General features: G+C 30.5%; 1 protein-coding gene across 2 annotated transcripts; it reads left to right on the plus strand.

The window, feature by feature from the left end:
- The first annotated feature begins 103 nt into the window (after nucleotides 1–103).
- LOC139505671 (kinesin-like protein KIF1A) lies at nucleotides 104–11,091 on the plus strand. Of its 2 annotated transcripts, none has more exons than XM_071295152.1 (8): nucleotides 104–329; nucleotides 2,971–3,116; nucleotides 4,316–4,645; nucleotides 5,078–5,202; nucleotides 5,653–5,893; nucleotides 7,466–7,585; nucleotides 8,484–8,602; nucleotides 9,235–11,091. In XM_071295152.1, exons 2-8 carry the CDS (start codon nucleotides 3,114–3,116, stop codon nucleotides 9,272–9,274), a joined length of 978 nt encoding a protein of 325 aa, XP_071151253.1. In that variant the 5' UTR covers nucleotides 104–329; nucleotides 2,971–3,113; the 3' UTR covers nucleotides 9,275–11,091. The 2 variants fall into 2 exon arrangements, with proteins under 2 accessions (XP_071151253.1, XP_071151254.1); XM_071295153.1 differs by having other exon boundaries at nucleotides 104–320.
- The last annotated feature ends 3,769 nt before the right edge of the window (nucleotides 11,092–14,860 follow it).

Raw genomic sequence — 14,860 nt, forward strand, 5'->3', positions numbered from 1 at the left:
ATATTTGTTGGTAGCTTTAGTGCTTTTTTCAAAGCTATGATTTAATATGGATATGTTCAACATTTATAAGTTTATAATAAGCATTCTTATAGAGCTGGAAGGTGCTGCTACATAATCTACAGGTCCTGAAAACAGTCAGACGGCAGCAATCACTCACTGGTCATGTGATCAAAGCAGCCATTACTGTTACTAACTATAGAATGTTGTCATTAGTTCTCCTTTCAGATCTTTACGAAGTTTATTTGGCGGGTTAAAATCTCAAGATGCTAACAGAGTCAGTGGAATTTATGAGCTGTACTTACGGAAAGCGTCTGAAACAGGTAGTCCAGGTCGGTGTTGTGTTTTATGTAATACCTTATATTCTTAGTACACAAAGCATTGGATTGCATTTTTTGCCAATTATTTACAAATTTTAGATGAAACTTTTGAAATATCAGAACTAATATTTCCATCAAGCACTATTTAAAAACTTTAATATGTAACTATTGGATTGAATTTTAAAAAAGATTGGTTTTTATTAAATTTTTACAAGAGGTTAGATTTTTTTTAGAAAGAAATTAAAACCTGTTTGCCTCTCAATGAAATTTAAGATACTCTGTTTTTGTTTTTATTATTAAAGAAAATAGTAAATTAATATAGAAATTTCCCAAAAGTAATGAAATATTTTAAATTGAAAAATAATCTATGTAATTTTATAGTGGTATACAACTGCAATGAAATGCTTATATTCTGTAAAGGTGGGTTTACAAAGTACAATTTTCTATCTGATTTTTTCCCTAACAATGTTATTTCCCACAAAAATTGCACCTTGTGAACACTCAAATAGGATGGAGTTCAGTTGATTTAAGGTAAAATTGTATAGTGTGAAAAGAATGCTATACATGGATGGATTGTGGTACCAAATTAGGATTGAAAATCAGATGGAAAAAAACAATGTAAATGCACCTTAGCACATATAACTATCTTCTTGATCCCATCTTTTTTTTCTCTGTATCCCTTCTTATTTTTGTTTCTCCTTAAGAGTATTTTTATTTTTTATGTCTTGTATCTAGTTGGGATGACTAAATCCAGCATAGAAATAATGATAGTAAAATGAAATTGTTATTTTTCTTTATCCTCTGGGAATTTTTACACTGAACAAAAAGATTGCAAGCAATTTTCAATTTACAATACCTTACAATACACCTTATCGCCTATTTAGTCCATTCCTGGAAAAACAGTCATTTATACAACTTCCTGTTTGGGGTCACCGGCCGAAAAATGGAGGTCATCAGTAGTGAGCTGAGGGAGAATAAACTTTAGAAAGTGATCATCAAGAACTTTGATATAGTATGATCCACTTTTTCGAAATTAAAATTGAAGTAAAAAAATATTTTGTTTGAAGTATTTACGGTAGTTTAAACAGGTCTCATTAAAAAGTATCATGCATGGTGAATTGTTTAAACAGATAGCTTCAACTGGATGAAAAAGTTGTGTAATTTTAGAACTTATCCGGAATGGAATAAATAGCGATTAGGTGTATTGTTTGAATATCTCAAGGTAAAATTTAACTGATCAGATTCAAGAAAATTGGTTATTCCACAAAAATAATACTGTGTTTCAGCTAACATACTGGAAAAAATAGGGTAGTTAGGTATGCAGTATCTACATTTCTAAGCTGGTTACTTCTAGGGAATCAGTCTGACCTTAACAGTACTTGTTCTTAAATGGCATAAAAAGTGTTAGGCTTAGCACTAAAATAAGGGTAGGAAGGGTAAGCAGAAACACTAGTATTTAATTTTTGGCCTAAACATATATGTATAGTGTTGGTTGTTATATACTCTTGTTGTTGTATACCATTATTGATGTTGAATTCTTAGCAGGTTTATTGTAATGCTGTGGATTTTATTATTTTTGTGGATTGGGCCGAAATTAAAAATATTTTAGTTTGCCCAAAGGTTGAGACAGTGGGTAGGTAGATAGGCCTTTTTTTTTTTTTTTTTTTTTTTTTTTTTTAAAGAAATTGAAGTATCAGATGTTTATTAGTCTTCATTCCTATCTGATTAAAAAAAAACTTCTTCAAATCAGGACAATAAAAGGATTTGAGTAGGCAGCTTTTTTTCTGGGTAGGTAGGGTTTGGGCAAACAAACGTATTCTTTTTAAGGCCTTGAGGATTTTATTGTTTTGCAAAAGACTGCCTAAAAATACCATTGAAAATTTAACTTTGTTGAAGATTAAATTTCATGGTCCTCTATTTACATACAAAATCCAAGTAAATTGATACCCAATGCATAATTTTAATCCACAGTACACTTTTGATGTGTATAAATTGAATATAATTGTAACAATTGTCACAGTGACTGTAATTTCTTTCAGTTATATCTTTATTTACTAAGTTTGGAAAATACAATTTTTCTTGGCCATTTATTAAACATTTTATAAATTGCATGATCTCTTATGCTATTTATTACCTTAATACTGGCATAAAGCAGAAATTATGCAAAGAATATCCAATTTACCTTAAAAACTCACACTTCTAAACTAATGTAATTTTTCTTTGATTTGTAATTTAAACTTTCAAAACTTGTATTGTGTAAATATAAAAATATATATACTAAAATTTAGAATGGAAATTGGGAATATGTCAAAGAGACAACAACCCAACCAAAAAGCAAAAAACAACCAAAGGCCACCATTGTGTCTTTAACACAGCAAGAAATCCCACACAGCAGGGCTTCAATACACAATTTCTGTTATTCATGCTTTTACAATACAGTGAAACTAGTATACTAAGGTTACCCTTGGGATCAGAGAAAACACACCTTTTGAGAGAGGTGACCTTTGCAATGAGGGTCAAAATGTATAAGTATTACTGCAACAGGACAAACAGAATGTGGACTGACAAGACAAGATTTTTTCTTATAATAGGTGATCTTTATAGCAAGTTCGACTATATTTTCTTTCTTTATAACCCTGTATTGATTCTCTAGGTGCTCAGCGTAGACAGAGAAAGGTTCTGGATACATCAGCCACATATGTACGAGGGGAGGAGAATTTGAATGGGTGGAGACCCAGAGGTGATTCCCTCATATTTGATCACCAATGGGAGCTAGAGAAACTCACAAGATTAGAAATGGTAATATTCATAATTTGTTATTGGTATTTGTAGTATGATAATAGTGTGAATATATTGACATTGAGAAAAAAGTTGAAATATATTTTAGTCCATTTCAGGATTTCCAAGAAAAAAAGTCATTATAACATTTTTGGGATACAATTGCTTTAAGCAATCTGTAGACTTATACCATTGACTCCGGGCCATGCTCTCACGTCAACCGTTTTATTCTAAACATCAAGGAACATCTCAGATTTTGAGATTGTCTTGCTTTAAATGGTATAAAAAACAAAAAGGATTGAATTTAAACAACTGTCCTATAATGTTCTTCTCATAATCTTCATGTTTCGATATTTCCCTTGACTTGTATGTGTGTTTTTAACAACACGGAAAATAAGAATTAAGCAGTATTTATATTTAGTGTTTTTATAAATTTAGAAACACGTCAGAGGGAATTCCCCAGTTTTGGATAACATGCGAGAGTTCTCTGAATTCCGATCGATAAATCTATTTCTGTCATATAAGAACTGAAGTGAAGTTTTCTTATATGTCACTGTTATGAAACTGATATTTGATATTGTTTTTCCATAAAGAAACAGAGGCCCGAGGTAGTTAAATTAACATTTAATATACGTCCTTGCTACAAATCACAAGTCTAGGGTTTGTTTAGGTAATAATGCGCATGCATATAGTTTTCTTGACTTGAAGGGGTATCAGATTGAATGGTTGCTCTGGATTCTGGAGAAATATAAAAAAGGAGATGTGGTATGATTGCCACAAGACAACTCTCTACAAGAGACCAAATGACATAGAAATTATAAAAGTTTACTTAAAACAAAAAGCAATTTTCTGATATCAGATATTGAATTTGCAAAGATAAAACTATAAGGCCAAATAAAAAAGTATGTGTCGTTCCAGTTACATCTGAAAAAAAAGTTAGGATATGTAGGTAGGGATTTTTTTTTTACATTGAGTCTATGGGAGCAACATTCTGACTTTAACAGTGCTAAATGAAAAATGACAATAAAATCTTTAGGGTAGGCTATTTTTAAGCTGAAAAAGTAGGGACGGTAGGGTTACTGGAACCACACATATATTTTTATTTGGTCTAAACAGAGAGGAAAAGTGAAATGTGTACATTTTTGTTTTCTTTGACTTTTTTTTAGGTTGAAAGGTGCAGACATGTGTTACATCTCCGTGTTTTCTTTGACTTTTTTTAGGTTGAAAGGTGCAGACATGTGTTACATCTCCGTGAAAAACTAGCGGAACAAAACAAATCACAAGAACTAAGCAAACTTGACAAAGAAGTCACAAACAAAGCAAAAGCCAAAGAAAACTTAAAAAATAAAGAAAACGAAACTGAGAAAATAGAAGAAAAGACAGATGATAAATCTATGGAGAAATGGGAGAAAGACGAAGCTGAGAAGGGCAAGAGATGTAGTAGTCTGTTTGTATTTACTACAGATGGGGATAAGGACAAAGAACTGATGGCCAAATGTCTGAGGCTGATCCTGTATGGAAGATTACCAGCAAGCCCCCCTCCTGTCAAGGTCAGTATGGTCTTTCAAAATGGGGAAAAACCTTTATTTGACCCAAATATAAGTGCATGTTTGAAAGTTACTATATGATATATAATAAAGTTCAAGAAAAATATGATAAGAAAAAAGATTTTTTTTTTTACAGTGGACTAGCAGCCATTCAATAAATCAAGAGGAAATTCATATATTTTGTTAAATTTTTTTGATTTTCCTTGTTTTAAAATCTCCAACTTGTGTATAATTTGGATAGGAAAAGTATCGTCTCGTCCAAAAAGATAGCTTTTTTGATGAGATTATGTAAATAACTTAATTTCTTTATCTGTTTTGCGCACAACGTTCAAAGAGAAGAAATAAGAAAAGGCAAACTGAGTAAGTAAAGTCAGCATCTTTTATCATTTTCATGTAAAAGAGCATATTATAACACGTTTTTTTTTCTATTTTTAGACACCAATGAATGAGTCTGTTATAAGTATAACCTCAGCCTCGAGTGACAGTGATGTTATAACCAGTGTGACTGATTCTATGGGTAGTAGTATGATTACATCTTCTGCTTCATCAGAAATGTTTAGGTGAGTGTTCAGTCATATTGCAGAAAAGTTGTACTTCACTGAACATTTAAATCTGAGGTTTACCTATACTCACAAAATCCACGAAAATTGGCAACCCAGGAATAATAATGAATCCACAGTATGCTATTTTTGTTGTTTTTAAAAAATATACGAAATGCACTTCTAGTCTTTTCGAAAATTTGAAAGTCATAACTCTAGTGTTTTACTTATGATTGGTTTTGTATTGTTTTGGGGAAAATGAATGTGAAATGTGAAAAAAAGTATAGTTTAAGTCATATTTTATAAAACATTTTAGAATATGACTTTCTCAGAATGTTATAGCAAGTCTGAATTTTATAAAGGAAACAAAAATGCATCACATTGCAACAGTCATACTATAGTTGGTTAAGTGTAAAATAACTTTCAGAATTTTTATCAGATTAATTTCATTCTCCCTACTTTCACTTTCAGACCAAATATAGGTCAGCCATCAATCCAACTGTCAAAGTCATGTGATAGTTTATTATCATCTTCCTCATCTGATGTCAATGACAGGAAGTTGTCATTACCCATAAAACCTAACCGTATGGATGGGGAAGATAGGCTACATGTTCCTTACATTGAGGAGGTTAGAGTTAGTCCTGTTGTCTCCAAGAAAGGCTACCTGAACTTTTTGGAAGAGAAGCACAGTGGATGGATGAAGAAATGGGTGGTAAGTTAAACATATCAGTGGAACAAAAGGAATAAGGCCCCCAAATTTGTTTTTGCCAACCTACTGACACTATTTTGTTCAGCAGGGGACAGTAAACACACATGTATGTTTTGTTTTGGCATTTTAAGTTTTTTTCTTGGAATTAGATGAAAATTAAAACTATTAAGATTATAAATTAACAATTCAGTAAATCCAGGAATACATATAGAATAGGCAAGTTGTTTGATAAAAAGTTACATGACGTCAATATTTCAAGTTTCACTGAATTCAATATTGATATTTACCCTAATTTTTGTTGAGCCTGTGACTTTTGTCCAGTCAGACAGTTTTCACTTGACTGCGACCTCATTTCATGGGTCAGTGAACAAGGTTAAATTTTGGTGATCAAGTCCATATCTCAGATGCTATATGCAGCAGGTAAACTATATTTGGTGTTTTGAAATATTTTATGATCTAAATGTCAATCACACAGGTTTTATTTGACCTTGACCTCATTTTCAGGGTTCATTGCTCAGTGTTAAGTTTTTGTGTTTTGGTCTGTTTTTAATGGCCGCAAAAAAAAAATTGGGATCGTATAATGGTATGATGTCATTGTCTGCGTCGTTTGACAACACATTTGGTTGCCAGACAATAACTTTAGTTTAAATGAATGGATCTCTATGAAATTTAATAAGATGGTTCAATACCACAAAAGGAAGATTGGGATTGATTTTGGGGATGATGGTTTCAACTGTTTAAGAATTAGGGGGCCCAAAGGGGCCCAAAACAAGCATTTTTTTTACTTCAGGATAATAACTTGTGTATAAGTATTTCAATTGCTCTGAAAGTATACCACAATGTTTAATACCAAAAGTAGAAGGTTTGGATCCATTTTGGGGGTTATGGTGCCAACAGTTTAGGAATAAAAGACCAAAAGGGCCCAAAAACAAGCATTTTTGTAGTTTCTGGCCAATAACTTGTGTTTGAGAGTATGGATCTCTCTGAAATTGTACTACAAGGTTCCATACTACAAAACTTTTAAGAAGAATTTTTAATTGCACAGTATTGCGCAATAGATTTGTAAGATTTTGACATTTATTTTGTGTCAAAAACCTATACTATGTCAAAAATTTGATCACAATCCAAATTCAGACAGTATCAAGCTTGAATATTGTGTCCAAATTTGCCCCAGCTGTTCAGGGTTTAACCTCTGCTGTCATATCAGGCTGTGGTCATATCAGGCTGCGCTCAGCAAAGCAATTTATTTTTAAACTATAAGCAATATGTCAACTATATATGTCTGCCTGGCATGGTTCATCTGACCTTGACCTCATTTATATGGTTCATTGGTCAATGTTTGGTTTTCTTGGTTAATGTTAAGTCTATGTGACAGTTGTACTTAAGCTTAATATTTAGGACTATCAACATAATATCAATGATAAGTAAAGAAGGTGAGACATTTCAGCGTGTGCACTCTTGTTTTATATAAGGATAATTTTTATATTCTAAATTATTAGTTCAATTTTTTTGAATTTTAAACTTGTGCAAAATAATCTTAAATTTTCTGATTTAAATATTTCTATGAATTTACAGGTTGTTAGACGTCCTTATATTTACATATATAATAGTGAGAAGGACCCAGTAGAACGTTCCATTATAAACCTAGCCACTTCACAGATAGAGTACAGTGAAGACCAACAGTCTCTGTTAAAGGTAAGATTGCATTCTGGGTAATATTTTCAAAAATATTGTGATTGGTTTAAAACATCTTAAACTATGGAAATTTAGCCAATAATGAAATATTATTTTCATTTCATTGTACGAAAAATGAGTTTATCCATAGTCCTTAAGATTCTGAAAAAGTGAATTGTTTTCATTGGTTCTTTATGTTAATAGATTTTTATTGGGGTCCTTTTGGAAATGACATGTTGACATCTAATCTTCATAAGCCTTGTTTGAGTCAATCATTTCGTGGGTCTCAATTTTAATGGATTAAGAAAAACTTGCATTTTCAAGGATATATGATTCCATGGTTTTCCAAAAGTCTTCATTTAATCATACATCAAATTTGCAATTCGTTGAACATTTAGATTAGTGATTTCCCCCTATACATGAAATCCAGGAAAATTGGTATCTAACGAATAATTATGAATCCACAGTATCCATGATATTTAATATTTTCCTCTGTCCATCAAAATTGATACCAAAGAAAGTAAATGAATCCACATTAAGCTGAAATAAGATTTAAAGTTCTGTATTAGATAATGAATTGTAGACCTACTATAAATATTTATGTGAAAGAAAATTATGTTTATGCCCCATTTATGGGCATTTTGTTTTTCGGTTTGTGTGATGTTCGTTCGACCTTCTGTCCTGATTCAGGTTAAAGTTCTTGGTCAAGGTAGTTTTTGATGAAGTCCAATCAAATTGAAAATTTGTACCCAGTACACATGTTCCCTATTATATAATCTTTCTAATTTTAATGCCAAATTAGTGTTTTTATCCCAATTTCACAACCACTCCACATAGAAAATGATAGTGCACGTGGGGTATTTATGTACTATGGACACATTCTTGTTATGCAATATAAAGATTATAATCTATTTTGTAGACAAGGAATACATTCTCCGTGTTAACCAAACATCGTGGATTCCTGATGCAGACTTTGGATGACAAAGACTTCCATGACTGGTTATATGCTATTAATCCTCTTCTTGCTGGCCAGATCAGGTATGGAACCAGTAAAATCTGATATTGAGGTTATACCATACAAATTATAGAGAGTTGGAAGTTGGAAGGCTGTCAGAAATATTTGTTTTTCGTTCATAGGTCAGGCGTTTCGTTTTCTCATTTGAATTGTTTTACATTTGTCATTTCGGGCCTTTTATAGCGTACTGCGTGGTCAGGATTTTGCGCATTGTTGAATGCAAATAAGTGACTTATAGTTGTTAATTTCTATGACATTTTGTCTCTTTCGGGGAGTTGTTTCATTATCAATCAGACCTCATCTTCCTATTTTTAGATATGCATATGTATGACTGTTTTCATGATCATACCCACCAATTGTCATTATTTGGGGGGGGGGGGGGGGGGGGGGGGGGGGGATTTCCCCCATGGAGGCTCCCAAGTTGAAATTTTGTAAGAGCAATTTTGTCCACTATTTTAAAGAAAACAATTAATTTAACAATGGCCATGAGCTTGTTAAAGCACGAAGAAACCAAAAAAACACATTAGAATATATTTGAAGGCCCCCTTGAAGGTTTTGCAGGACTATAAGAACCATCTTTCACGTAAACCCCCCAATGGCATTTTGAAAAATTGGCAGGTATTCATAATTATAAAAAAACTTAATATATTTTCAGGTCTACTCTGTCTAGACGTAAAGACCCTGTACTTTTGTAAGGAAGATTTGATTGCTGTGTGATATTTATAGAACATTGATTTGATTGGCTGAAAGGTTATTACAGAACAGCAGTTAATTTAAATCGTCATTGTGATTTGTGGAAATTCCATTTTAATTGTAAATACAAAATCATGTTAGATAAGATATTGTATTCATGTGATCTCAATATTTCAGTGTTATGTGCAATATAGAAGCTAAGCTTTGATGTAAAAAAATCATTAGATTATGAATTTATATATCTTTGTTCTGAAAATTCATGATAAGGTACAGTCAAACTTGCATATAAAGTTCACCAGATTGATCCTAGAAAATACATCATGAAAGGTGACCTTTAAATTGAGGTTGAAAATGCATTGTAATTACTACAGTGGGACCTGACAAACTGGTTTTCAATTAATTGAGTAGCGACCTTTATAGCAGGTTTGACTGTAAATAAAAATGTAGTGTGAGAGTTAATGTTATACATATATGTGATCCTCCAGTACGGAGGTGTATTATTCAGAAAGTTTTCCATATGAAAAAATTTAGTCTTATGATAAATTGGAAAACTTATGTTTTTATGCCCCACCTATGATAGTAGAGGGGCATTATGTTTTCTGGTCTGTGCCTCCATTCCTTCGTTCGTCTGTTCTTCCGTTAGTTCGTCTGTGCGTCCGTTTCTTCCGGTTTCAGGTTAAAGTTTTTGGTCAAGGTAGTTTTTGATGTAGTTGAAGTCCAATCAACTAAAAACTTACTACACATGTTCCCTATGAAATGATCTTTCTAATTTTAATTCCAAATTAGATTTTTGATCCCAATTTCACGGTCCATTAAACATAGAAAATGATAGTGCAAGTTTTAGGTTAAAGTTTTTGGTCAAGGTAGTTTTTGAAGAAGTTGAAGTCCAATCAACTTGAAACTTATTACACATGTTGCCTATAATATGATTTTTGTAATTTTAATGCCAAATTAAATTTTTCACCCCAATTTCACAGTCCACTGAACATAAAAAATGATAGTGCAAGTGGGGCATCCATGTACTGTGGACACATTCTTGTTTTATCAATAGATATGATATGAATCTATTCAACCCTACTGACATTGGTCAATGTTCATTATATGACCATGAAAACTTTCTTATGTCAGTGATGTGTAAAATGTAAATGTAACTTTGTTTGTGAAATGTTATGGTTTTTGAAGTCATTATAATTTCAGTCTTTGCTCAAATCACTCAAAAACAAAAATGCACTATTGAAATGCAAGGTTTTTATTAACCACAAAACACATTTAAACTATATTCCTTTAATGAAATTTCTTTCACATTAGATGTTGTAAGAAAAACAGTTTGCAATGAAATTTGTAATGTTTGAAATCATGGAATTGCCATTGTTCATTGAATATGATTAAGGTGTTTAATTTTATTTAAGGGGGTAGACCTTGGTTCAGGGAGATAACTCTTTAAATCAGTTAAGCATTTGTAAAAGTCAAGTTCATCAATGTATTTTAAGCATTTACCTGAAACAGATTGAAAATAATCTATGTAACCTAGAAGCTTACAATATGTTTTTGGAAATGGTTGACACAAACACACTGATGATTTTAAGAGTTATTTCCCTTAACCTAGGTCTACCTCCTTAAAATATGACTCCTTAAGGGAAGTAACTCTGCAAGGTGCTTAAAAAGTTGTGTATAGAAATGGAAATTTCAGAACAAAGATATTAGTTGTTATTATGTACATTTTGTTATCATTTAATGATTAGTGTTGTAAATATTTCATCTTAATATTATAATTGTTATTACTTCAAGTAAAATTGTTACAAAAATAAGAGAAAAAAAAGGAATGTCTTTAAATATTTCACTGTATTTTAAGAAATGAAACTGTACTAATCTACGTAATTGCATAGATATGTTTTGAGTGTATTTTGGTAAAGAACAAATGTTTTAGAATATTTGTTTCTTATAGTATTTCAAACAGCATTTTTTATGGTCAGCGATATTTGTAAGTTTCAGAAAAAAACTAGTAAAATGATTTGATTAAAATTATGAACCTCATGCATGGAAGAATCATCAGATAAATCATTTTATCTTTAAATGATGCATACACCATTCCAATTTGAAATGAAAATCTGTAATCTTATTCAGTTTTTTATTGGCTTTAGAAGTTAAATTAATTACAGTTTTTGTTGAAACGAGAAAATGTTATTAAAAAAAGTATGTTTATTGAATATATAGGAATAAGATATGAAAAAATTTAAGTCTTTTCCAAATAACATGTTAAATTTAAAAATGCATGTTTTGATGCTATTTATTAGCCTACAGATTACATGCTTTTGTTTTTATCAACTCAGCACTGGTACGCAGTGTATAAAATCATAATCATTCAAAACTAGCTTCTAAAAGTATTAATCTTAATCAAGCGAGAATTTGAATATCATGATTTTTTAGTAATACATGACAACATCATGGTTTAATTTTTCATTGTATTTTTTCATCGTAGTAAAAAACCATAAATTATAGAAATTAAATATCGACTGTTGTTGTGTAAACTTTAGTCTTGTATTTCACTTTGAAATAGAGTAGTCTATATGAAATATACATCGTAGCTCGTATTGTTGTTAATTTTGTCAATTTATAAACCAAAATATTCTTCAATGTAACATGCAAAATATATTAAGTGAATGCATTAATAAGTTAAGTTATTTCATATGTAAAAAACAAGAATTGAATTGATTTCAAGACTGAATTTTTTTTTGCATGAAATTCACTTTTGTTAATGTTAGGAGTGATATACTTAATTAATTTTACCAATGGACTTTTACTATAACACAATGGCCAAATACAACTCTGCATACCTGTCAACTTATGAAAATGAAAATAAATACTTATAAAATCAGTCTGAAGGCACCAGAATCTGGATGAAAATGGGCCATTTTCGGAAATCCAAGGTTATTAAACAACCTGGCGGGTATTTAAAAAATCCCGGGTGAGGGGTGAAATTCTCGATGTCACCCACAGGATACGGGTCAGTTGACAGGTATGACTCTGATAAAATTGTCATTCCAAGCTTGCTGTGATATGAATATTGATTTAAAATTTTTGAATACAGTCAGGTTAAGGCACAGCTAAAAATATGTGGTATAACTGGCAAGAGCACTAGTCTCCACAAAAGACTTGAAAATCTGCTGGTCATTTTGGACTAACACAATGAGCATTGATCCTTTTGCAAGGATCTAGCTTCATGAAAAATTTACTATCCGTTTTTCAGACCAGTATGATCTAAAAAAAAACCTGATGATATTGATAGTCATGGCTAAAATAAAAATTAAAAATTGGTTTCATATTTTTTCCTGGAAAGTATGATTCATGTCATCTTAAAATTGTTTTTATGAAGCTTACTCTTGCTAGATTGGTGCGTTCATTCTTACTCACATTCATGGCCAGTCCATGAACAAATGTTAATTTTATTACATGCATCAAAACATCTCTGATCAAATTTAAACCATAAGCTGTGTATAACAGGCTAACTTATGTAGATACATTTTGTTTCATGCTTAATATTCACTAATTATGTTTTGGGAATACCTCATTTAATAGTAATCCAGGACTTGAGAATGAAATTTTTATTTGAGCTTATTCTTACCATTTTTGTTTTTGACTCTTTTTTCTTAGTTATAGATACAAAATGTTCCAATCTGAATTTTTTAATTATTAGTTTAAGCTTTAATGTGCCAAATGATTTTTTTACTAAGCTTTTGATGTAGATATTGTAAATGCTAATTTATTAATGAAAATAGTATGTAGTAAATTGTGTTCAATTGTGTATTAAGGTCAGAAAACAGGTTAAATTTTTTTTTTTTTTTCGAAATTAAGAAAAAATAATTCAAAATGATTTAGAATTTATGTGACATAATATTGTTGTTTTATTATTATTATTAGATGCCAATGGCTGTTCATATAGCTTGATTATTTTCATCACAAAAATTTTATTTGATATTTTTGGCTTGAATAAAGATTTTGGCTATTATTAAACATGCAACAGTTTAGTTTATGCTAGTGTTGTGATTTTTTTTTTGTAGTGATTTTTTGTTGCTTATATCATATCATGAACAAGCAAATAGTTATAAGATAAATCTACCTCTTAATTTAAGAACTACTTGAAGAAAAGAAAAAAGTGAAAATTTATGAAAAACTCCATCAACACAAAATTTACATTAGAACTTTGATTTCTCTTACACCCAAGGGACTTTTTGAGATATACGGGTGCTCTAGTTATTCAGGGTTTCTTGGTTCTGAATGAAATACAATTTGGTTTGAATTTTGAAAAGCATACACAAAACTTGAACGTTCGTTAAAACTCTCTAACATTAATATTCGACCAATAGGGCCACAATATTTTCAATTTGGTTTAAAAGTAATAAGAATTTTCATAATTCTTTAGACTGAAATAGCGAATATGAACTACATCGACTGAAAAATTTGTGTCTTAAGCTTTGAAGTTATCCCTTATTTATAGGGTTTTAGAAATCAAAGTTCTGTGTAAATTCATTCCCATGGGAGATAATAATTCAATTATCTCCCCTTGAAGTTTCATTTCTTTGAAGCAGAAAAGAAATTAAATTGAATGGTTAGTAATTGCATGGTGCTTGTTTTGTTTATATTTTTTGCCAGCTAATAGCTTTAAAGGAAGTAGTGTAACAAAAGAATGTAGTAAAAAAAATAATATTTCAAGTCGTCAGAAACAACTACACTATTGCTTTGAAAAAAAAAATAATCTTATACAAATCCAAAAGTATTAACATTTAAATAATTAATTATAGATTGCACATTTGATGGTAACTCATTGTTTAAATCCAAGATTAATAATTTTATCAAAAAAAAAAGAAATATGTGATTATAATTTTTTTTAAATAACTCTCTGAAAAGAGAAAAATTTAATACTGTGTGGAAATCTCGTCATTATTGACAGTTTTCTAATTCTATGTACAAACAGTGCCTTCTTCCAATAACCTTGAAAAATGTCAAGTTTAAGTAATTACCTTGCAAAATGTCAAGGTCAAGAAATAAATTAGAAAATTATCAAGGTTAAGTAACAACCTTGAATTCTACAAGGTTACAAGGTTGTTTTTTCGTTTACAGGGGGCACTTAATGTTACATAGAAATATTATAGCTTATAATCGGTTGAATTTTTATATAAGATTAAATTTTTATTATTGTTTATAATATATTACACACATATAGAATTAATACCAATGTAATCTATTTATTCTTGTATGTATCATGCATGGAACAAATTATTGTTACTTTCAGACATTATTTGGTTTATTATAGTTATCGTTTTGAGTTAAATTCTTGGCATTATAAAGTAAACAATGTTTTCTGTTGATTTGAACTGAAATTCAAAAATCTTCAAATTTGTCTACTTTCATTGTGAACCTGGTTTCAATTTACTTTAACGTGTCTAAATTCAAATTGTTATTCATGTGTGTATTTATTGATAAGTTTTTTTTTCTTAAATTGTAAAAGTATGACAGAAAGTTCAAAGTTATTTTGTCCACAGTGGCATACAATTTTGACTTTATTTGATACAGTTAAATCTTCATGAAAT

This window comes from Mytilus edulis, unplaced genomic scaffold, assembly GCF_963676685.1.
Source record: "Mytilus edulis unplaced genomic scaffold, xbMytEdul2.2 SCAFFOLD_1077, whole genome shotgun sequence".
Lineage (NCBI taxonomy): Eukaryota > Metazoa > Mollusca > Bivalvia > Mytilida > Mytilidae > Mytilus > Mytilus edulis.

Excerpts from the sequence above, each read along its gene's own strand:
- LOC139505671 (XM_071295152.1), top strand. Across the intron at positions 5,203-5,652 it reads GCTTCATCAGAAATGTTTAG|ACCAAATATAGGTCAGCCAT; the intron begins GTGAGTGTTCAG and ends TTTCACTTTCAG. Across the intron at positions 5,894-7,465 it reads GATGGATGAAGAAATGGGTG|GTTGTTAGACGTCCTTATAT; the intron begins GTAAGTTAAACA and ends ATGAATTTACAG.